At 44.2% G+C, this 24,439-nt stretch overlaps 1 protein-coding gene across 1 annotated transcript in view; it reads right to left on the reverse strand.

Annotated features, from left to right (window-relative positions):
• The window catches only part of LOC148323086 (uncharacterized), a 33,242-nt gene extending 13,454 nt beyond the window's left edge, over positions 1 to 19,788 (reverse strand). The window contains exons 1-2 of the mRNA XM_088316065.1: positions 17,702 to 19,788; positions 17,223 to 17,656 (exon numbers count right to left, since the gene is read on the reverse strand). Coding sequence (XP_088172191.1) covers positions 17,223 to 17,656; positions 17,702 to 18,983 — 1,716 coding nt within the window. The 5' untranslated portion in view covers positions 18,984 to 19,788. The remainder of the gene's footprint in view (positions 1 to 17,222; positions 17,657 to 17,701) is intronic.
• Positions 19,789 to 24,439: the final 4,651 nt, after the last annotated feature.

Consider the following 24,439-nt stretch of genomic DNA (forward strand, 5'->3'; position numbering starts at 1 on the left):
GGGCCTTGGTCCCACCTACCGGCCCCCTTCCGCCCCCCCTCGTTCTTGGACTTGGTTTCATTTTTGACTGTTTTCGTTTGGGACGTCTGGAAGCCGTCCCTTGAGGGGGGGGTACTGTCATGACCCGTGTCTGCCACGTCAGTGTTTTTGTTGTTATTTTCTTCCCTCCTTCCTGCCATGTGCCTTTTGTTATTGTTTTCATCACCTCCCTGCCATGTGCCTTTGTTATTGTTTTCGTTCTCACCAGCTACGCACCTGTTCCTAGTCATCATCACGCACCTGTTCCTAGTCATCATCACGCACCTGCTTCCCATCTGCTCCCCTAAGTACCCGGACTATTTAAACCTTCCAGACCGACAACGCAGTGTCGGGTCATTACCCTGTTTGCCTCCTGTTGCCACGTCACCTCGGACTCTCACGACTTGCGCTTCGCTCCCGTTGTTGCACTTGTCTTCGTTCCCTGTCCGCCTGGCTCGTTCCCGTCTCGTGTTTGGTCCTTGTCATCGTCCAGTTAGTCTCGTTCAGTTGCCTGTGTTGTTTCTTTGCCCACGCCCCGTTGTTCGTCCCCACCAAGCTCCACAATAAATCTTCTTAAAGCTTCACCTACCCCTGCTTCCTCGCTTCTTGGGTCCACCTCCTCATCGCCGCAAGGCGACTCCTGACACCCTCAGTCGGAATTTGATCCTTGCATGCCTGACATGTTGCAGAAGACTAACATGTTGGAAAATATGTCTATTTTTTAATGTTATTATAGAGGAATTTCTCTCATGAGTTTAACCGTTCTTGTGTCCCTCTTGTGTTGTTCCAGTTTTGTTATATTATTGATTGAGCTCACTTTGCTTGTGGCTTGGTGCTCGGCTCGGCTGGTTAGCATGTGGCTGCAGCCATCCAGAGTGGAGTCGTTTTAAGAATACTGTTTTGAATATTACAGTTTGAAAACTGACAAGTTTAAGACTACTTATTTTGAGACTATTGTCATTGATATGGGCCTACTATTATTTTAGTAGTTTTCTAAATCTGGTCACGTAAAATGTTCCTGTTCTATTGGCAGATAATATTATTTGTTTTACTTATGATTTTTCTGAGTTAATATTTTTTCCCTTGATAATTCCAGACAAATAGGAGGGGAAAACACTGAGGCCCTGAGTGGCCCACGGCCCCTATGTTTGTTTCCATACAACTCATCCTTTCACAGCCCAGTTTGTCTCTTTTCCTGACACTAATCTCCTCGTTTCACTGTGTGTGTGTGTCTGTGTTCCCTTTGGCTGATAAACATAGCTGGTAGTTTGGTCTACTATAGTTTTGTTTACTTTCCTGGCTGCCTACTCTCTGTAGGTTATTGTTAATTTGATTCTTCTTATAATGTTGCATGAAGTACATTTTTTAGGGATCCATTGGCATAAATAAAGGGCAATAAAGGAATTTGTGTTCCCCATATGAAAATATGAGCCTTGATTGGGTCAAAGTGACGTCATACTGCAGGTTCCTTGCAAGATTGATGTGTCACCCGCTGTTAAGGACTTTTTAGTGACATAAATTTAAATTTGTAGAATTCATTAGTCCTATAGAAAACGAACGTCTTTGCTCGGAAGCGTGCATCTAAACATCAACTCAAAGCATTAAGCCCCTTTTCGATTTCCCTGCCCCTAACTCTCTCATGTTCTCTCTCTCTCTCTCTCTCTTTTTCTCTCACTCTTTGTGTGTGCGGGCGAGTTGGGATTTAAACATTTTTTGGACATAAAGAATATACAACTTAATTGATAGAGCGCATTTCACTTTCCATATAAGGTAATAAAGTAATTAAAACATACAAGAGACACTTGAAGAACAGCAGAACAGCACCAGTCTTACTAAAATTTAGATTTTTAAGCAAAAAGATTATGGTTTTGGGATAGGTTTTAATTGAAATATTCTAGGTTCATGTTGAAAAAAAATCCTTAGAATGGGAAATATCTAGCAATTGGAGATTGGTTTACCAAATATAACGGATTAAATAGTTCTGTAGATGATTTATTAACTGATGTGTATTAAATGTGACAAAGGTAGACGACAGACGTTTTATGACTGTATGACGCGAACCCTGACATGACAGCATTCCATAAATACCAGACTGCTAACATCCATCTATGAGGTGTTTTGACGTCACAGGTGCAGGATCGTCAGCTACGTCCAGGAGGAACAGAACAAACGACATCACGGGGACTGAATGGGAAAATCAAGAGACCCACAGTTGTAAACTTTGGCATACACTGGCTGAATTGAGGCAAAATTAAGGATTTGCCATCATAAATCTCAGGGAAATCAAGGCGGACGGGCCGAGAAATGGGTCTCTGTGTGGAATTGGGAAGTATCTTTTTGGTGAATGAAAGTGTGAAAGAAAAAGTGTTTGTATGTATATGTGGTTTGAGTGAATGTTTAAGGGACGGACCTCAGGAAAGAAACCTGATTGAGGGCACCGGCAAGCCCTAACAGCACGTCGAATGTAATGGGCGGACAGGCCTGATCAACCTGAATCCCTATTGCACTCCCAAGTACTGATTTTCAAATTGTTTTTGGAGACAGATTGGACTAATTAAATTCAAGCATCAAGTGAATGATTGATTGACGTTATAAACAAAATTTATGCAAAACTGAAAGTTTCAGAAGGGAGGTGTTGGAATTTAGTTTTAAATCAATGTTGGAATTTAATTTTAAATCAATGTTGGAATTTAATTTTAAATCAATGTAAACTCAAATTAGCAATCTGACTCCCATTTGTGACCTTACCCAACTCTCACTCATCCAACAATATGCGCGCTCGTTCTGCAATAGAAAGGTATCAGGAAGCCGGCATTTTCACGCACGAGTGGATTTATTCCTAATACACAGATTGATTACATGTGCACCTGGGTCTCGGGTCCCTCTCAATACAACTCTACACCTCTCTTGCCACCAGCAGACATTCTCTACATCCGAGTTGCCCAGTAATGATTCATACTATACAATATGCAAATGGCACAGCAACAAAGGCATCCTGGCATGATTCTATTGGCTATGTGTATCCTGCAGTTAACTTTAGCTTGCTCTTATTGGTCTTTCTTCCCCTGCTGAATCACGTGGTGGCTCTTCCTGGTTGTGGCTTGAGTTATCTCGTCTTCGCCCCCTCCTTGCGGCTATCACCGTCTGTCCTGAAACATTCCATTCTTGCACATTCTCGCACCCCCTACTCTGTTCCGCTCCACCAGTCACACGCCCAGCATTCCACAGTCTCACACCCCCACACACAGGATGCAGCAACATACCATGAACTATGTTAAGCTCAAACTCTTATATTCCTTTAGAGGTAATTTACCCCTTCTCGCTTGCAAGTGCCATTCCTCCAGTTCTCTCCACAGGTTTGAGGTGACATGTGACCAGAAGGCCGGAGAACGCTTCAAATAGCGCCTCATCACGCCCATCCCGGAGGTTCTCCTCAACAAGGAGGGAGATATGAGATATTGTGATTTAGGGTCCACAAAAACAGATTAAGATATAGTTGTTTCTTTAGCCTGCTCATGTGCCCCGCAGGTTTTATTATTATTCACATTGGGTGCGCGACTAGATAACATACACACAGTCCAGGATAGGGCAAAAGTTTGTTGTATTGTTTAGACTCCATAATACTTGAAGTTAATTTCAATTAAGGGGGCGGTGGCGCTGTTTCTTATGAAAAATTACTCACTTAACGCAAGGGTAGGTTCTCCGTAGGGGGATGCCAGAGTTACATTCGGGACAAAATTTACTTGTCAGGAACTGTCCTTACTTGAGGCCGAGGCCAAACCTACAGATCAGCATGACAGTCACCAGATGAATGGGGACACCTCAGGTGAGGTTGGCCGTGCCGTGCATCAGATATTTCTGGCCCCGTTGGGGCCGATGTTGCTGTGTCTTTCAGGTGGGGAAGGGGGAGACAGGCTTGGTCTATGTGGCCAGGGCGAGACGTGAATGGAGTGAGACTTCCGGCAGTGACCCATCCAATAATATCGTCATTACACAGCTGTTCCAGTTGGCCGTCCTCAGGGCGTGTCCTTCCGGTTACGGACATCATGTGAAACAGTCCATCAATAAAAAAATGCTAATCAGTCTGAGTAGAACACATTTTCAGAAAAGAAAAACATGGAATTGGATTAAGGAGCGTTACTACAAATTGTTGTACTTGCAGGTTTAGGATGCCAAGAGAGATAAAAATATTAAAAAAAAAAAAAAAAGGGGGGGGGGCAGCTAAGGCAGCAGCCGACGCATGCGGCTCCCATTGGACCTGCTCCTTCCACTTCCGCTGCTCCTAGGCAAGGTTCGGGTGACGCGGCGCCACAGCAGACTGGCTGTCCGTACCAGGCCGGGCAATGAGGTCGGGATTGCGGTAACAGAGGTAGGGGTGGTTATAGACAGGGGTTGTGAATGGGGTGTGCGCTTGCTGCGGGGTGTGGGGTCACTGGGTGATGAGCTGTCCGTACCGAGCCACTTCCTGGAATCTGCCATCCTCTGGTCCGGTGCCATTCCTGTCGCAAAGAGCTCCACCAGCGCAGGGGGCGCCACCGTTACCCACTCCCAACGCACTCTTGACACCAACCCGCTGGTACCCCATTCCATGACAGGGGGCCACGGTGTTAGGATCGGCGGGTGGAGGTAGAGGAGGACACAAAATGCAGGGAAGCCAAGGCAAGGGTAACTTAAAGGGAATTTAATTAACAAAACCAAACCGAAAGGCAAACTAGGTACTTGGAACATACAAACGTGACAAAGTGCAAAACAACGACGACTAACAAAACGCGGCTGGGCAGCACTAAACAGGACTATGACACAGGGACCGGAACCAGGGATAAGCGACCGTGACAAGGAAACATGAACGATGAACATGGACGATGAACAAAGAGCAATAGTGACATCGAAGAAAAGGGCAATGCACCGACGCCGAGTAGTCAGCGCCGGGCGTTTAAGTAGTGAAGGTAATTAAATGATTCAACGAGTATCAGGTGCGTGGCTGGTGAGCGCGTCTCTCCCGCAGCGAGGTGATCAAGGAGTCAAGGAGTAAAAGGTGCGTGGCTGGTGGGCGCGTCTCTCCAGCCAACACGACACGCGCTGGAAGGGAACGCCCACACGCCCGCTAAACAAACATAAACAAAAACAAGACATGACGGAAACGGACCATGACACACGGAGCTTCAGCGTTCGAGGACTGGCAGGTCCCTGCATTCCGGGGACGGTGGATGGACAAGTTTTCGATGGTGCTGGATACTGGGGCGAGCTGTGAGCTCCTTCCGCATCTCCCAGTGAGCAACAACACTATCCTCCTTGTTGGACTCTCAAGGTTGCCTGAGTCACTGCCATTGACTGAACGAACATTGGAATTCGAGTGGCATTTCCAGATGGGACTGAACTTGACTGTGCACATCCGTTGGGGGGAGCATATGTGGTGCTCTCCTCCATTCCAGTGGCTGAACTGAAACATCTGAGGGCAGCTCTGAAACCTGGTTCTCCATCCTCCTGCGGTGGGTATGCCCTGTTCCTGCTCTGGTCTGAGTGGTGTAGCAACCTCCACCCATTCAATTCACCAATTGACCCAGTACATTGTACACTGTACATATGATCGCACATATGATTTGGTTTATCAAAATGCATTCATCCAAATTTAGTCAGGAGTACATCTTGCATTAGGATTATATATTTGTATAACTGTTCTGGCTCCCTTCCTGTTCACCCTCTACACCTCGGACTACAAATACAATTCCACAACCTGTCACCTGCAGAAGTTCTCTGATGACTCTGCGATTGTCGGCCTCATCACTGACGGTGACGATCGGGAGTACAGAGGGGTTAGGCAGGGGTTCGTGGACTGGTGTCAGCAGAACCGCCTCCAAATCAACGCTGGGAAATCCAAAGAGCTGGTGGTGGATTTCTGCAAGCGTCGGCACTCTCCACTTGCACCAGTGAATATCCAGGTAACAGACGTTGAGAGGGTCTCAATTTACAAGTACCTGGGTGTTCATCTGAACAATAAACTGGACTGGAGCGACAACACAGACGCTCTCTATAGGAAGGGTCAGAGCAGACTCTTCCTAGTCAGGAGGCTGAGGTCCTTTGACGTTCGGGGAACACTCCTCAGGAACTTCTATGACTCGGTGGTTTCATCAGTAATCTTCTATGGAGTGGTCTCCTGGGCAGGAGGCATCTCGGGCCGGGACAAAAAGAGACTGGACAAACTAGTGAGGAGGGCCAGCTCTGTCCTGGACTGCTCCCTGGACTCTGTGGACTCAGTGGGGGGCAGGAGGATGACGCCAAAACTGTCATCAATGCTGGACAACCCAGCCCACCCACTCAATGACACTCTTAGAACACTCCACAGCTCCTTCAGTGATAGACTGTTACACCCTCGCTGTACCAAAGAGAGATTTCGCCGCTCCTTCCTGCCGACTGCTGTCAGACTTTTTAACAAGAACATTGGGTCAGGCCTACAAACGGGAGGGCATTAGTGCAATTGTGCAATTTTAGGATGCAATATACACTACTACTGTACTTTCAGCCAATGGTGTACTTAAATATTGACCGATTGAAAAATATGTAACTGACTAGTGCTGGGAGGAGTATGCAAATCGCTGTTGCGAGTCCGGTTAGAACTCCAATAATGAGGATATGGTCTTTCTCGTCTTTTAATAAAGTTGCAGTCAAAGTACACATTTCTTGATGCTTCAAACGCTCTATTCGTGTGGTTCTAAAAGGAAAATAATAAACATTGAACATTGCATGTTACCAATTAGCAGTGAAACGTGGATTGTACAGACAAACAAACAGTGTTATTAATGCTGTAACTTACTTGTCTCACGCACAACTCAAAGCAGGAAAAATCTGGACTACAACTCAAACTTAGCTCGATAGACAGACTGACACGATTCTCGCCACTCCCTCCTTCCTATATATGCACACGCACGCCCACGCTACGTGAGTTGGAGCACTAAACTCCGCCCTCTTAAAGGAGCCGGTGTCTCAGTCTCTGAGCAGCCTTTTCTACACCAATGATGTATTTTGTTTACCATTACAGTATTCCTATTACAGTACTTCTATCACTGCAGTATTTCTACCATTGCAGGACGTTCACTATTACAGTACGTTTATCATTGCAGTACTTTTATCATTGCAGTATTTCCCATCATTGCGGTACTTTTACTATTACAGTACTTTTATCATTGCAGTATTTTTCTATTGTTGCAGTACTTTTACTATTACAGTACTTTTACCATTGCAGTACTTTTCTATCATTTCAGTCCTCTTACCATTACAGTACTTTTATCATTGCAATATTTTTATCATTGCAATATTTTCAATCATTCAGTAGTTTTTATCATTACAGTGTTTCCCCCTCTGTATAATGGACAGGCATTAGGAGTGTTTCCTTACACTTAGATACGTTTATACTGTGTATATTTGCATGCTTATTATGAATGTCTGCTGCTAATGTTATACATTAACGGCTACATTACGCCGCCGACTCTGTGTGATCTATATCTTTGCTGCTGTAACACCTCAAATTTCCCCATTGTGGGACTAATAAAGGACATCTTTATCTTTATCTTTGTTATGTCTACCAGCGATGCCTCGCATGCGTGCCTGGTCCCTGAGCAGCGGAAATGGTATGAATTGTTTACTTTTGCCGAGCCACAAATCACAGTGATCGATGCGCGTCTTCATACTAAAGAGCTAGGCCCCATAGTTGTTGAATACTCCGCGTCACTATCAGGATATCATGTTTCAACACCCACTACAAATTCTTCGGTTTTGGGAACATCACTAAATTTCAAAATTTCACAGGACGGGTCACTCGGGAGAGGTAGCTCTGTGTGCGTCTCTGCCGGCCGGAGGGGATGTGGACACGGGGCCCGACTGATTTCGGGCTCTGCTCCACAGCTCCCCCAGTTGTTTTACTGTCTGTATACCCTCCCCCAGTTGACAGAATCAGAGTTGGCACAGCCTGGAGGTGGACGGAGGCATTCGGGAGACAATAGGAGGTGAAGACTGCAGCGGTCTTGGAGCTATGTATGTCTTGGAGAGCACCTATTCTTCCCGTAAAAAAATGGTTTAATTTGTTCATTTGTTTCTGCGTTGTTATGGTTTTGGGATTCTTATTTACTTTTTATTTTTTATTTTTCATAAATGGTAACTATTTCATTTGGGTTGCTTTAAAGATTTGTCAAAAAAAAAAACGGTCAAAATTGGAGCGTTAGCTCTGGGCTTAATTTGTAATCTCTAAACAGTTATATATTTGAACTCAGTGAACTAAATTTTATTTAATTCAGGAATAATTTGCCCATCTTGCAAAGCCAAATTCTAACATTGTACCATATTAGCTGGATATCATTCGGACATTATTGTGAACCAACACTGCTGGATTGTGGTGATTATCAGCAAAACTAAATGTATACGTTGGAAAATTGTTTCTGGGGGCAATGCGTGTGAGGATGCCACTGTCTAGATTATCTTCAAAGAAAGCTCTTACAACAGTCTGAGAATTGAAATAGATATAGATGTAAAATTTGGTGGGTCTACGTTAATTACAATATATTATTCGAGTGACTGATACAAGCTTCACAAACAAGTTGAAAAAGGTGATTGAGGGCAATTAATTATGGTAGTGTTGCGATTATTTAGTTAAGAAATTTAATCGCGGGACGGCACTAGTTAATTTGTTACTTTTTGATGTCTAATATAACTTTGATTGGGATCGACCCCACTAAGGGTGGGGTCAACAGGGGGGGTTGCATTTTCATTTTCATGGTAAGATAGGGGGATTGAAGGATTCTATTACGATTACTGGCATTATTTTAAACACATGCGGGACAGAATGTCGATAATGAAAGTTAGCAGGTGCATATTTACTGAATATTTTAAACATTGATGAAACAAGAAGCATTTATCAAATGAAACTAGAAGCACGGGTCACAAGAATGACTGGGATTGTAGCCCTGATGTTTACTGATTTATTATATTATTCTCACATGCTAAATTTAGACCACCCGCGAAAACTGAAAATCCGCGAAGTAGCGTCGCACCTTCAAAAAAAAAAAAACACCGTGTATTAGGGCTGGGCGATTAACCGAAAATTTACCGTTACCGAAATTTATTAGAATGACCGACATCATTTTGCCCATGTCGGTAAATTCGGTGTCTAAAAAAAAAAATGAAAAAGGAAAGTCTTTTCTGTCTGCGGCAATGTTCATGCCTCTTTAGGTCTGCTCCAGCGCATGTAGTCACGTGACTCAGGCGCTGTAGAAGAATGTAAACACAAGACGCGTTCGTAGCTGGCGATTCAAATTCAGAAGCGGCTGACACGGCTAAAGACGAAGTAACGTTAGTTGAAATTGGTCTTGTCGCGCTTGTCCCAAAAAGAAATTCGACATCTGTCGTTTGGAAATGTTTTGGGTTCCATAAAGACGATGTTTGAGCAAAAGAACACAAACTACAAACTGCGTCGTAAGCACCTGAAACAGCGCGTCCAACCTTTTCTTTTTCACCACCCACAACACAACCATGCTGTTGACTTGAAGCTTGTGCTAAAAGTTCAAAGTGAGAAGCAAGGTTGGACAAGTGACAACAGCCCACTAACGGAGGCGAAACCATACGAGAGAACGTCTCAGTGGTGGACGGGATAGCCTAGCACATAGCTAAAGATAGAGCTCCTGAAGTTACAGTGGAGCGCACAGGATTTAAACGCCTCAGGAACGTAGCCGACAAGAGGTACGAAAATATTTGCCGCAAACAGCACTTCCCGATATGGACAACATCGGGACGGGAGCGGAGACATGTCGAGCATTTTGCATCCACATCCGACTTGTGGTCGAGTCGCAACATGCATCCCTGTTTGAGCCTGAAATGTGCAGTACATAGACGACAAGTGGCGACTGCGCACCGGAGTACTCGAGACGGCACATTTTACTGATGAAGCACACGCGTTTGTTTGGCACTGGCATTCCATTGATTTTTTTTTTTTTCATTTTATTTAGCATTTTGTTTACAGGCGACTAGTGCCTTTGCACATGGCATTATTTATATTGTTTACAAGATACCTTTACACAAATCTAAGCATTTGCAAATGGCATTACACCATCTCGGCACAATCTATTTGCAGGAAAAGATTTTGTGAGAGGTACCCTTTTTTTCCTGTTCTTTGTGACATTGTTCAAGTCATGCAAAGCAAGCTATTTTGAATGTTTATTCAAATGATTTTTGTACTTCTATTTTTCATTGAAAGTAATGTGTACCAGTTGGTCAATAAAAAAAAGCAGTTAATATGCATTTTCTGCATTTATTTTGATTTTGGTCCTCAGGGGGAATTTATCGTGCATTTATCGTTATCGAGGTAAAATTGCCCAATTTATCGCGATATTGATTTTAGGTCATATCGCCCAGCCCTACCGTGTATATATATACTTCGCACCTATATATATATATATATATATATATATATATATATATATATATATATATATATATATATATATAAATATATATAGGTGCAAAGTAGCGGCACAAAAATGCTTAAAAAAATATATATATATATAAAGATAAAGATAAAGATGTCCTTTATTAGTCCCACAATGGGGAAATTTGAAGTGTTACAGCAGCAAAGATATAGATATATATATATATACTGGTAGAGAGAGGGAGAGTGAAATTCATGTTATAACAAAAAAACTAATTATTATTAAAACTTATTATTTTTTTATTCCCCAGCCATTATTTTTGTATTTATTCAATTACTTCTTTTTGTATTTATTTAATTACTTCGACTTTTACCTGCTGGTACGCCGTCCGGTGTGCCCTGTGAATGTTATGATCCTCCAGCAGAGCTGGAGGATTGAGCAGGACTCTCCAAACGCAGACACAAGTAGGATAACAATCCGACGCCAGGTAGTCAGTGTAGGTGGATTATATAGTGAGTGTAATCAGTGAGTGAATGGGAATCCGGTGCGGGGCTGGTGGGCGCGTCTCGCAGCAGCTGACCGCATGGCGCGAGACGATTGCTGGAGGAACGCCCACACAGCTGAAAAAACAAAAACACACGCGGCATGACAGGCACGGATCATGACAGTGAAATGAAAGGTGGCATTCTTCATTTATTTATTTATTCATTTATTCATTCATAACTGACAGCCTCGCGCTCCGCCGGTGCCCGGGCGGAAGTTGTTTCTCTTCGGCTTGAGAGCCACACACGCCGGCCGGTCTCCTTCGGAGCTCACGCACGGTCCCAAACGAAGCAAAATGTCGCCACGCGAGTGCCCGGGCGGAAGTTGTTTCTCTTCGGCTTGACAGCCACACACGCCGGCCGGTCTCCTTCGAAGCTCACGCACGGTCCCGAACGAAGCAAAATGTCGCCGCGCGAGTGCCCGGGCGGAAGTTGTTTCTCTTCGGCTTGACAGCCACACACGCCGGCCGGTCTCCTTCGGAGCTCACGCACGGTCCCGAACGAAGCAAAATGTCGCCCCCGATCGTGTCCGTCGCCACCAATCGTGTCCGGGGGAACCTGTTCTTCTTCGTCCACTCTCTTCTTCGTCCACTCTCCTCTTCGGCGCACGCCCGCCGTCTAACCGCTTCAGCGCCCCCTTGTGTCGCTCGCCGAAACTACAATGCTCCCGAATATTTTTTAGACCCGCGAAGCACTGAACCCGCGAAAGGTGAACCGCGAAGTAGCGGGGGTTCACTGTATACAAAATTGGGCACTGCAGGACTCACACAGACGCTATCAAAAGAAAAACACATTCTGAAAGACATAACAATTGGAGATCGGAGCACATGCACATACACACACACAGACATCTGCACCTGCACATACACGCGCGTGCACACAGACACGGATACATACACCTGCACACACACCCACATACCCAGGGACATACACAGGCACATATACATACACCTGCACCTATACATGCACATACACACATACACTTGCACATACACACGCACACATGCACACCGACAAGATTACAGAAGAATGCCAGCGGAGAGAGAGATGGAGGGACGGCCCGCCGGAGAAGGCCAGCCTTGGCGTGCCAGTCTACGGGACCAGACGGGAATCGACCATCATCAACTATCCAGACGATGACTAACCTGGTGAAGACCTTCCCTTGGACGTGGACCCGTGCCGTGGGAGGGAGCGAGAACGACCGATTCAACACATTACCCTTGACATAAAAAACTCCTATAAAAACTGAAGCTGGGCTGAAAGATGGCGCGCATTTTTCGACTGTGCTCGCCCGAGTGCAGTTTTCTCGTGAGATAAGAAAAAGCTGCCCAGATATCTGTCTTTGTACTATTTCCTGAACTCCAGAAATTGAAGAAACTAAATATCGGAACTCTAATCAGTTGTTGAGTCTTTATTTGACCCTTTTCTTCTTGAGTACAAAAAAACGAACACGCATTGGAGTAAGTTTGGCTTTTAAAGGTGGATTTACTAACTACTTCTCATTTCCACGGTGACCCAACTCCAACAATTTCTAATGGCAAAAATTTGGGAATGCGTTTACTTCTCCAATTTTCATCCAGCATTGCCGTGACCATCATTTCACCCCCACACTGATAAAAAGGTACCCAACTGTATGGGTCTCTTTTGAAATTTGCAACCAAATTTTCCACTAATATTCCCCATTCATTTCTAATGGCAAAAATTTGGGAATGTATTTACTTCTCCAATTTTCGACCAGCAACGCTGAGACCATCGTTTCACCCCCACACTGATATAAAAGGTACCCAACAGTACAGATCTCTTTCCAAATTTTCCACCAAAATTCCCCATTCATTTCCAATGGCAAAAATGTGATGATAATTCAAAATTATTTAATGTCATTCAGTATCATTCAAAGTTGTTCAATGTTATTCACTTCCATTTAAAAATAATTTGATGTCATTCAGTATTCAATTATCAGAATCAGAATCAGAAATCCCTTTATTGTCATTGTACTCAAGTGTGCAACAAGATTAGAGAGATCCCCTCTCCAGTGCAATACAACAATAATTCAGATAAATATATAAATTAGATAAGAGAATAGTTAGTGCAATGGAAAATAATACTGAATAGGATATATAAAAACACATCACGTTGCTGTTCTGCAGGGTAAGGGTGGTCGTGTGTGTGTGTGAGAGTTTAGAATGGAGATGGCTCTTGGAAAAAAAACTGTTTCTCAGTCCATTGGTCCTTGATTTGATGCACCTGTAGCGCCTGCCAGAGGGCATCAGGTCGAACAGGTGTGAGTTTGGGTGGGTATTGTCTTTGACGATATTGAGAGCCCTGCTGAGGCACCGGGCGGTGTAGATGTCCAACAGTGAGGGGAGAGGGCAGCCAATAATCCTTTGCGCTGTTTTAACCGTCCTCAGGAGCCTCACTCTGTCCGCCTCAGTGCAGCCGCTGTACCAGGTGGAGACACAATACGTCAGCAGGCTCTCGATGGACGAGTGGTAGAAGGCCAGCAGCAGCTTCCTGTCCAGGTTGAATTTCCTGAGGACTCTCAGGAAGTGCAGACGCTGGTGGACCTTCTTTACCACTGCTGTGGTGTTGTGTGTCCAAGAAAGGTCATCGGACATCTGTACTCCCAGGAACTTGAACGTGTGGACCCTCTCCACACACACGCCTTCGATGCAGGGGGGGGGGCGGTTATATTCACTATGATTCAAAATCATTCACATTATTCACTTTTAATATCGTTCAACTTTATTCACTATGATTTAAAATTATTCAATATTATTCACTATCATTTTAATCATTCAATTTCATTCACTATCATTCAATATAATTTAATATTATTCACTATAATTCAAAATCATTCAATATGATTCAAAATCTTTCATGATTAATCACTTTCATTTAAAATCATTCAATTTCATTCACTATGATTCAACATCTTTCAATTTTATTCACTGTTTTAATATAATTCAATTTCATTCGCTGATTCAAAACTTTTCAACATTATTCACTACCATTTAAAATCATTCAATTTCATGACCTATGATTAAAAATCATTCAATGTTATTCACTATGATTCAAAATCAATCATTATTCACAATGATTTAAATTGATGCATTATAATTCTATATCATTCAATTTTATTCACTATGATTCAAAATCATTAAATTTCATACCATATGATTCAAAATCACTCAAGATTATTCACTTCTATTCAAAATCGTTAATTTTCATTCACTATGATTCAACATCATTCAATTTTATTCACTTTGATTTAATATTCAATTTCATTCACTATAATTCAAAATCATTCAATATTATTCACCATCATTCAATTGCATTCTTTATGATTCATAATCATTCATTGTTATTCACTAGTATTCAAAATCATTCAATATTATTCACAATTATTCAATTTGATGCATTATAATTAAATATCATTAAATTTTATTCACTACGATTCAAAATCATTCAATATTATTCGCGATCATTCAAGTTCATGCACTATATTCAATATCATTCAATTTTATTCACTTTGATTCAAAATCATTTTCATCCACTATGATTCAACATCATTCAATATTATTCACTTTGATTTAATATTCAATTTCATTCAGTATGATTGAAAATCATTCAATATAATTCACTATCATTCAAAATCATTTCATTTCATTGTTTATGATTCAAAATCATTCAGTGTTATTCACTAGTATTCAAAATCATTCAATATTATTCACAATTATTCAATTTGATGCATTATAATTAAATATCATTAAATTTTATTCACTATGATTCTAAATCATTCAATACCATTCACTATGATTCAAAATCATTCAATTTCAGTGACTATAATTCAAAACCATTTTTTCCTCGCCTTTTTTGGGCGCGTAACTACTTCCACAGTTTTCATCCGATTTTCACCGTTCTAACTTCTTTCTATTCCAAAAATTCACGCGAAGCGTGCTTGTATTTTTCATGTCTTCACCTATTTCCCATAATTCATCATTACACTTTATTAACCCCCCAAAATCCCATTCATTTCCAAAGGGAGCTTCAACATTTCACTATTAAATGCTTCAAAATTAAAAATTAACCCATTGAGGTCATTCATTTCACATTCCAGTATCTCCCTTCACACTTTCACCTCATTCACCCTTCAAAAATTCATCCATTTATCCATTCCCAATTGCACTCTTTCTACACGCTAGAGCTTCCCCATTTTTCATCCGATTCTCACCGTTCCAACTTCAATCAATTCGTAAAATTCACGACATTCCGGCTTCAATTTAACCCCCCCATTCCACCCCCCACAAATTAACCCCCCGCCGCCCTTTACCTCCATTCTAAACATTAGCTCATTCAACTTACCCTTGGTGGGGTTTATCTTGGATTTACTTTAACAGCGCCGCCACCCCCGCCCACTTCTTCGACACGCTACAGCTTCCCCATTTTTCATCCGATTTTCACCGTTCCAACTTCAATCAATTCGTAAAATTCACGCCATTCAGGCTTCAATTTAATTCCATTTAGTGTCATTCAACATCATTTACTATCATTCAACATCCCTCCACCTTCCATCATTCACTATCATTCCACATTCTCATTCAATTCTATTTTCTACGATTCAAACTCATTCAATTTCATTCTCTATGATTCAAAATCATTTAATATCATTCCACATCCTTCCACCTAGATGGCTTCAGCTCCTCAGAAATTGCATTCTCTAGTTTATCATATAATTCATAAATGCATTAATTGTCACTCTTATCTAACATTAGGTTGGAACTACTTCGTTAGTGCATAAAAATTAATCTGAGACTGTCGCTGTTCTTCTGGTATCTATTGTAAATGTGTTTATGTGTTTTAATTTGTGTTCTAATTACCTACTAATTTATATGACGGCATATGGAAAGTGCTGTTACAGCTCCAGCTGGTGTGAAATGTGCCATATAAATACAATTGTATTGCATCTGTCACGGTTCGCCTTACGGCGAGGAGGAGGTGGACCCAAAAGGCGAGGAGGCAGAGAGGTGAGTAACGTGAAGGGAATTTATTAACTGAAACAAACAAGGACAAACAACGTGGCATGGGGCTAGGGAACAAGGGCAACCAGAACGTGACTAACAGAAAAGGAGGACGAGGAACAGAAGCCGGGGCAAAACGCTGAGGGACGTAACGGGAACGAGAGCATGAACTTGACAGTAACATACGTGGTCGTGGAAGTCCGGAAAGTGCGGCAATGACCCGACACTGCGTTGTCGGTATGGGAAGCTTAAATAGTCCGAGTGATCAGGGGAGCAGATGGGGAAACAGGTGTGTGATGAGGGTAACGGGGAACAGGTGCGTGGCTGGTGAGGACGAGTGCTGAGGGGAGGCGCTATCACAGCTGACCAAAACAAAAACAAAGTGCACATGGCAGGGAGGTGACGAAAACAATAACAAAACCGCATGACACGAAAACAATACAAAAACCCCTGTCATGCCTGACGCGGATCATGACAGTACCCCCCCCTTAAGGGACGGATTCCAGACGTCCCACAAAAAGAACAAAAAGAAAAACCATGTCCAAAAACGAGGGTGGGCGGAAGGGGTCGGGCGGTGGGTCAACGACCCGTGATCGAAGCCGGTCTGGCGGATGTCCGGGAGGCCAGACCAGCGCGTCCTTTCGTGGCCATTCAGGCGGCCGTCCGGGTGGCCGAACCCGCAAGTCCAGTCGTGGCCATTCGGGCGGGCGTCCGGGAGGCCAAACCAGGGAGTCCGACTGTGGCCATTCAGGCGGACGTCCGGGAGGCCCAGATCGCCTCATCGAGTGCGCCGCCGAGGCTAGGACGAGAAGCGGCGGCGGGTCGAGGGGCTCAGCCGAGGCAGAGGCTTGGAGCGGCGGCGGACCGGGCGCAGCCGAGACAGGAACTTGGAGCGACGGCTGGTCGTCCAGCCCCGCCGAGTCAGGGACGTGGAGCGGCGGCTGGTCATCGAGCGTCGATGAGACCGGAACGTGGATCGGCGGCAGGTCGTCGAGCGTTGCCGAGACAGGAACGTGGAGCGGCGGCTGGCCGTCGAGCCCCGCCGAGACAGGAACGTGGATCGGCGGCTGGTCGTCGAGCGTCGACGAGACAGGAACTTGCGACGGGTGCAGGACGTGCTCCGCCGGGACATGAGCTTGAGGCGGACGCAGGACGTGCTCTGCCGGGACGTGAACTTGGGACGGACGCAGGGAGTGCTCCGCCTGAACGTGGACTTGAGGCGGGCGCAGGACGTGCTCCGCCGGGACAAGAGCTTGAGGCGGACGCAGGACGTGCTCCGCTGGGACGTGAACTTGGGACGGATGCAGGGAGTGCTCCGCCTGAACGTGGACTTGATCTTGAGACGGACGCAGGACGTGCTCCGCCTGAACGTGGACTTGATCTTGAGACGGACGCAGGACGTGCTCCGCCTGAACGTGGACTTGACCTTGAGACGGACGCAGGACGTGCTCCGCCGGGACATGAGCTTGAGGCGGACGCAGGACGTGCTCCGCCGGGACGTGAACTTGGGACGGACGCAGGGAGTGCTCCGCCTGAACATGGACTTGAGGCGGGCGCAGGACGTGCTCCGTCGGGACATAAGCTTGAGGCGGACGCAGGACGTGCTCCGCCGGGACGTGAACTTGGGACGGATGCGGGATGTGCTCCGTCTGAACGTGAACTTGATCTTGAGACGGACGCAGGACGTGCTACGCCTGAACGTGGACTTGACCTTGAGACGGACGCAGGACGTGCTCCGCCGGGACATGAGCTTGAGGCGGACGCAGGACGTGCTCCGCCGGGACGTGAACTTGGGACGGACGCAGGGAGTGCTCCGCCTGAACCTGGACTTGAAACGGACACACAGCGTGCTCCGCTGGATCGGGTACTTGGGACTCGGCCGAGGCGCCGGAAGGGGGCTCGGCCGCTGGTGAGGAGCCGGTACAGGACTCTGGAGGTTGCAGCTGGTGAGGAAGCGGCGTAGATTGCTGCAGCTGACGTGGAGGCGGCATGGTCTGCGCAGCTGACGTGGCGGCGACATGGGTTGCTGCAGCTGACGTGGAGGTGATTGCGGGCCGGGCGCAGCATTCAGGCCGGGCGCAGCCACGACGGGGGACCTGATCAGCGTCAGCCCTCTTCATGTCGATCAGCTGGGCTTGAAGTGAGGAGACCTGCTTCTCCGCGTTCCTCTTGCCCTCCTCTGCCTCAGCCAGCATCTTCCGCAGAGCGTTCCGCTCATCCTCCTGCTGCCGCAAGCGAGTGGAGAGGCTCAGCTTTTGGCGGGTCTCCTCTTGAAGCAATTCCTGTGCATCCTGCAGCTGTGACTCCATTGAACACAGGTCTTGGCTGACTTTGATGTTTCTGCCCTCGGCTTCAGTCAGCAGACTTTTGGTATTGTCCAGCTCCGACTGCATCTTGGCCAACTTGTCAGCCATCTCCCGCCTCTGCTGTTCGCTCTCTCCAAATTTGACCTGTAGCTCTTGCTGTGCTGCAGTTGAGTCTAAAACGTCCTCCAACTCAATCTTGAGAGCTTCCAGCTCCTCTCCAAGGTCTCTGCGCCCCTCATCTGCCTTGTTGCGAGCCTGTCTTTCCGCTTCCAGATCCTCCTGCAGCTCCGAGATCTGAGCTTCCAGTTCCCGGGTCCTCTTCTGGGCGAGGTTCTCCTCCTCCCTCCTTGCCAGTACAGTCAGCAGCTCCTCCTCTTTCTGGGCCATGCGAGCTTCCAGTTTAGCAAGGTGGGCCTGAAGTTCAGAAATCTGGTCACTGATTGAGTCCGGGTTGCGCTGGGCGTCTGGAAGACGGTAGAAATACTCGAGATCGTCCTCGTGATCCGAGTCGATGATCAGATGGGGTGGAATGACGGGTAAACCATCGATGACGTAACCTGGAGACGAGGGGAGTGTAGCAGACGTGGCGCTGAGGTGATCGGCAGGTTGAGGGAGGTTGTCCGTGCGGTGGTGTCCATGACGCCGCCGCGAGCCCCTCGCTGGGTCCTTCTTTCTCGGTCGGGTCATTCTGTCGCGGTTCGCCTTACGGCGAGGAGGGGGTGGACCCAAAAGGCGAGGAGGCAGAGAGGTGAGTAACGTGAAGGGAATTTATTAACTGAAACAAACAAGGACAAACAACGTGGCATGGGGCTAGGGAACAAGGGCAACCAGAACGTGACTAACAGAAAAGGAGGACGAGGAACAGAAGCCGGGGCAAAACGCTGAGGGACGTAACGGGAACGAGAGCATGAACTTGACAGTAACATACGTGGTCGTGGAAGTCCGGAAAGTGCGGCAATGACCCGACACTGCGTTGTCGGTATGGGAAGCTTAAATAGTCCGAGTGATCAGGGGAGCAGATGGGGAAACAGGTGTGTGATGAGGGTAACGGGGAACAGGTGCGTGGCTGGTGAGGACGAGTGCTGAGGGGAGGCGCTATCACAGCTGACCAAAACAAAAACAAAGTGCACATGGCAGGGAGGTGACGAAAACAATAACAAAACCGCATGACACGAAAACAATACAAAAACCCCTGTCATGCCTGACGCGGATCATGACAGCAACATTGACATGATGGGCTTTAGACTCATGTGTGTGTATTTGTATATACTGTAAATTCGCATAGGTTTGCTTTTTCTTAATGTTTGCGGCCTATGTTATACATTAACGGCTACATTACGCCGCCGTCTCTTTGTGATCTATATCTTTGCTGCTGTAACCATGCAAATTTCCCCATTGTGGGACTAATATTGGACATCTTTAACTGGAAAGCGCTTTGTTACATCTCCGGCTGTTGTGAAATGCGCTATATAAATAAAGTTGTGTTGTATTGCATTGTATTGTATGAATGGCATTGGCTGGCAACCAGTTCAGGGTGTCCCCCGCCTACTGCCCAAAGATAGCTGGGATAGGCTCCAGCACCCCCGCGACCCTAGTGAGGAGAAGCGGTACAGAAGATGGATGGATGGATGGATGGATGGATGAATGGCGAAGGTTGGTGCTGCTGATCAGTTAGAGGGCCCACAAAGGAAACTTTGCTTAGGGCCCCCAGAAGACCACACCCAGCAGTACAATACAACTTTATTTATATAGTGCATTTCACAACAGTTGTTGTCACTTATTTTCCAATTTCTCCAAAATGAATATATAAAAAAGAAAATGATCACTAATTTCAGTTTCCCAATTTAAAAAATGTATAAACTGAGCTTGTTAGTGAAAAAGGGGCCATCTTGGACCTTGTCCTCCTTTAAGGTTATTGGATTCGACTTTCCCACAGGCTCTTTGTGTTTGTTTCCGCTTCAAAAAGTTTTGTTTGATTCTTTCTGGCGAAATCAAATTCCATACCCTTCCTGAAAATGACTCCTGATGCCCACATCTGCCAACCTAGGTTTAGCTGCAAGACTTGTTTTTCAAGGAGCCCCAGACATGACATAGCAAAAAAAAAAAACTAGTTTGTGCACGGTAACTATATTGTGGGCACGAACTACTACTTGGTGCGCATGGACTACTACATCGTGTGCACAAAATAGTAAGAACATGCACACGTTTGATTCTTTCTGGCGAAATCAAATTCCATACCCTTCCTGCAAATGACTCCTGATGCTCACATCTGCCGACCTAGGTTTAGCTGCAGGACTTGTTTTTCAAGGAGCCCCAGACATGACTTAGCAAAAACAAAAAACTAATTTGTGCACACCCTGTAACTATATTGTGGGCACTAACTACTACTTCGTGCGCATGGACTAATACATTGTGTGCACAAAATAGTAAGAACGTGCACACGAAGTAATTGTTCGTGCGCATGAAGTATAGTTACAGCGTGCGCACGAAGTAGCCGTGGCTTCTTCCGGGTCAGTTGAATAACAAAATCGAACGCACCTTCTTTCAAAGTTGAAAGGTCAAGGAACGCTACACAATGGACAGAGACTAGATCGAATTTCATTTTAAAGTCACTCGCGTTCTGCGTTGGACTCGAGGTGCATTCAATGACCACTTACACAGTAGGACATCTGAAAACATCATACTCATTCAAAGCATCAAACACCTACTCAACGCAAAATAATATGGATATTATGGCAGGCAGTAACCTCACAGGTGATCAAACAGATGAACCCCAACAATAAAAGGACTGTGTATTACTGAGATCACTTTGAGTAAGTGTCGCAAATCTGAGCATTATCCCTTTTTCCTAAGCAAAATTACCAGGGAATACAGATTCTGGCAGCACTTGCCAGAATAAGTACCCCCCCCCCCCTAATCACAAAAAAGTCAACCCCAACCATCAGGTGACTTATTCTGTGTACCATGTACCATGAAGTTATCGCAGGTGTCTTCGTTGGGCTTCTTTAGGCGAGTCTGTGTCGTGCGTTCGATTTGTTTACCCTCTTGTCCAGTAAGAAATCAGTGCTACTTTATGTGCACGCTGTAACCCACGTGTGTCAAACTCAAGGCCCGGGGGCCAGATGTGGCCCGCGACCTCATTTTATCATGTGCTTCAACTTGCTGCTTCTAGCACATTTTCTTCACTTTTAACAACATTGAGATATGAGATATTGCCATTTATTACTGGCTTCTGATTTCAAAACTAGCTTTGTATCAATGTGTTGTGTGTAAGTGATAATGTATGGTGATTTATATGAGTTCGCAGTCATAACGGCTTTCTGAGGGAAACCAGAACCACGATGTGGCCCGTTCACAAAAATTACTTTGACACCTCTGCTGTAACCACTTCGTGTGCACAAAGTAATTGTTCATGTATACGAAGTACTATTTAGTGTGCACGGATAAGTAGTTTGTGCACACGAATAAGTAGTTTGTGCACACCAAGTAGTAATTAGTGTGCACGAATAAGTAGTTTGAGCGCACAAAGTAGTCATTGGTGTGCATAAATAAGTAGTTTGTGCGCACAAATTAATAGTTTGTGCACACGAACATTTTTTTATGTCATGTCTGGGGCTCCGTAGTTTTTCAAGGAGCCGAAAAAAATAGCCCCACCTACATTATGGTCATGTGTGTAACTACAACACCCGGAAATTACAATCAATACAGTTTTGTGTTTCACAAACGGCGAATGCCAAGAACTATACAAGCGTACAAGTCCCCAAAACAGGTTGGTGATATATCCCATATTTACAAGGCTGTCTGTTCATTGGAACCTGATCCAAATATGACACAAACTAACTTCACTGTTGCTACATTCTAAGTCCGACTTCCGAGTAGTAAAAGCGCAGGAGAACGCCCCTTTGACTGAGAGGTCCGAGTTGCGATTCCTGAAAAAAAGGACCCCGAATTCACAGAACTGACTTCTATGTCACTAGACATTGGCGACCCCCATGGAAAAAGAGGCAAAACATAATTGACAAGATTATAAACATCTGTTTATACACCATCCATATCTCTCTATATTCATCTGCCAGACAGTGAAGTTGCTATGCGTCACTGCTAAGTGTCATGCCGTCAAAGTGTAACGTCCGAGTTTAGGGGCTTTCTAAGATCACACCAAAAATTATAATAACTTTGAACCGATTTGGGAGCGCCGCCCGTTTATTCAGTCGACAACAGTCTAACACGGTACACTACTTTCTCGTGACATACCTCTGACGTCACCACAAACCTATCGAACAAACAGATCAGAGCACACGAACTGCTTTTCAAAGGTCAGCAGCGTTTGGATTTTTACAAAACCGATTATCTCTCCCCAACTACCATAACCGCGGGGAAGGTGTGTTTACTTAGCGGCTCCATTAATAACAATAGTCTCATAAGGAACATGCTCCAGAAAGACATTACAACATTACCCTATGTTATTCCACACTGGAATATGTTTGTTAATGATATACCGTGGAAAAAAGTCTGGCTCCAATCAAGCAAATATCTAATCACAAACAAAATTAAAGAAATACCTTTTAAATTGATACATAAATTCTACCCATCCAAAATGTATATAAACAAACTATTTAAGATCGGTATTAACACGGACTGTAGTTTTTGTAACAAGTGCCCTGAATCTGTTACTCACTTATTTTGGTATTGCCCTTATGTTCATTTGTTATGGCAGAAATTATGTGATTTTATACATAATAATATTGAAAGTGATATAAGAATTGCTTGGAAAAATGTGTTGTTTGGTTTCTTTGAGGATAACATGGACAAAAGAAATGTATTTTATTTGATAAATCTTTTGATTATAATGGTAAAATACCATATTCACTCCTGTAAATTTCGTGGAAAGAAACCATGCTTTATTGTTTTTTACAACGATTTTCAACAGTACATCCATTCCATCAAATATTCTTTTAAACAAAAGGCTCATAAAACAATAGAGATCTGCAAAAACTTGAAGGTGTTTATATAGTCCTATTTTTTCTGCCCCAAGCAAGTTGTTCCCAAATATCTTTATTTATTTTATTTGTTTCTATTTCTCCATTAATCTATCTGTATTTTTACTTAATAGTTATATTATTCTTTTCCACTATATTCATGATCGTTTTCTTGTTCAATTGTTCGATTTACTATAATGACTTTTACATTTGTCTAATTGTTGTATTTTCTGCAGTTTGCAATAAAGAAAAAAAAAAAAAAAAAAAAAATCAGAGCACACGAACCTTTCTTAAGCCTACACTAGCAAAACAACAATGACAAACGAGCATCTAAGACGGAAGCACTTTTAATACGCGATCTGTGACACCTGCGTGATGTGAGTCGCGCATGCGCAAAAGGCCACCTAATCGTAATCGCTAACTACGGCAACTAAAACTAAATATCATAAAAATGCCTGCACAATACATTCTTATTGTCTTATGCAATACAATATAGTACAAATTATATAGCGCATTTCACAACAGCTGGCGCTGTAACGAAGCGCTTTCCACATGTAATCATCTTACTTGACCATGATTACTTGCTGTACCAGAAAGAGATGGTGTCAATCCCAGGGGAAGTGAATGTCGATGTGAGGTGCCCTCCCATCTAATTCATTAGAATTTTTTTACGTTCTATTAAATGAGCACAATAAAAAAAAAGTAGTTTGAATAAGGACGAAAGACCTAGAGAAACACAATTAATATTTTATAATAATTTAATAATATCGATCCTCATTCAGATGTTTAATGTGGAGCTTTTCTGTAACTGTCATTGAGACTATGTTAATTAATTTTTTATCTTATAAAAACTATGAGTTTTGGGAGCAGTTTCAGAATTGGTTATCTGAGAAGGAACCCAAAGTCACATCTGGAGTACAAGTCAAGTTTGGAGTACAGAGACATCATATATGGAACAGTGAAACAAAATAAACAACACTTTGATATTTGAATATTGCAAAACAAGGAATTCATAGATGCAGATAAAGTGTCATACATTATTTTGGGTTTACATTAGAAGGACATTGAAGAGACTTAAACAAAACAGGTCCTAAAATAATAGTATGATGGTTTTATTTTTCGAATATACAGTGAAACCCCGCTACTTCGCGGTTCACCTTTCGC

The sequence above is a fragment of the Idiotropiscis lumnitzeri genome, chromosome 15 (genome assembly GCF_059441095.1).
Source record: "Idiotropiscis lumnitzeri isolate Australia: NSW breed Sydney's pygmy pipehorse chromosome 15, RoL_Ilum_1.0, whole genome shotgun sequence".
In the NCBI taxonomy this organism is placed as follows: Eukaryota; Metazoa; Chordata; class Actinopteri; order Syngnathiformes; family Syngnathidae; genus Idiotropiscis; species Idiotropiscis lumnitzeri.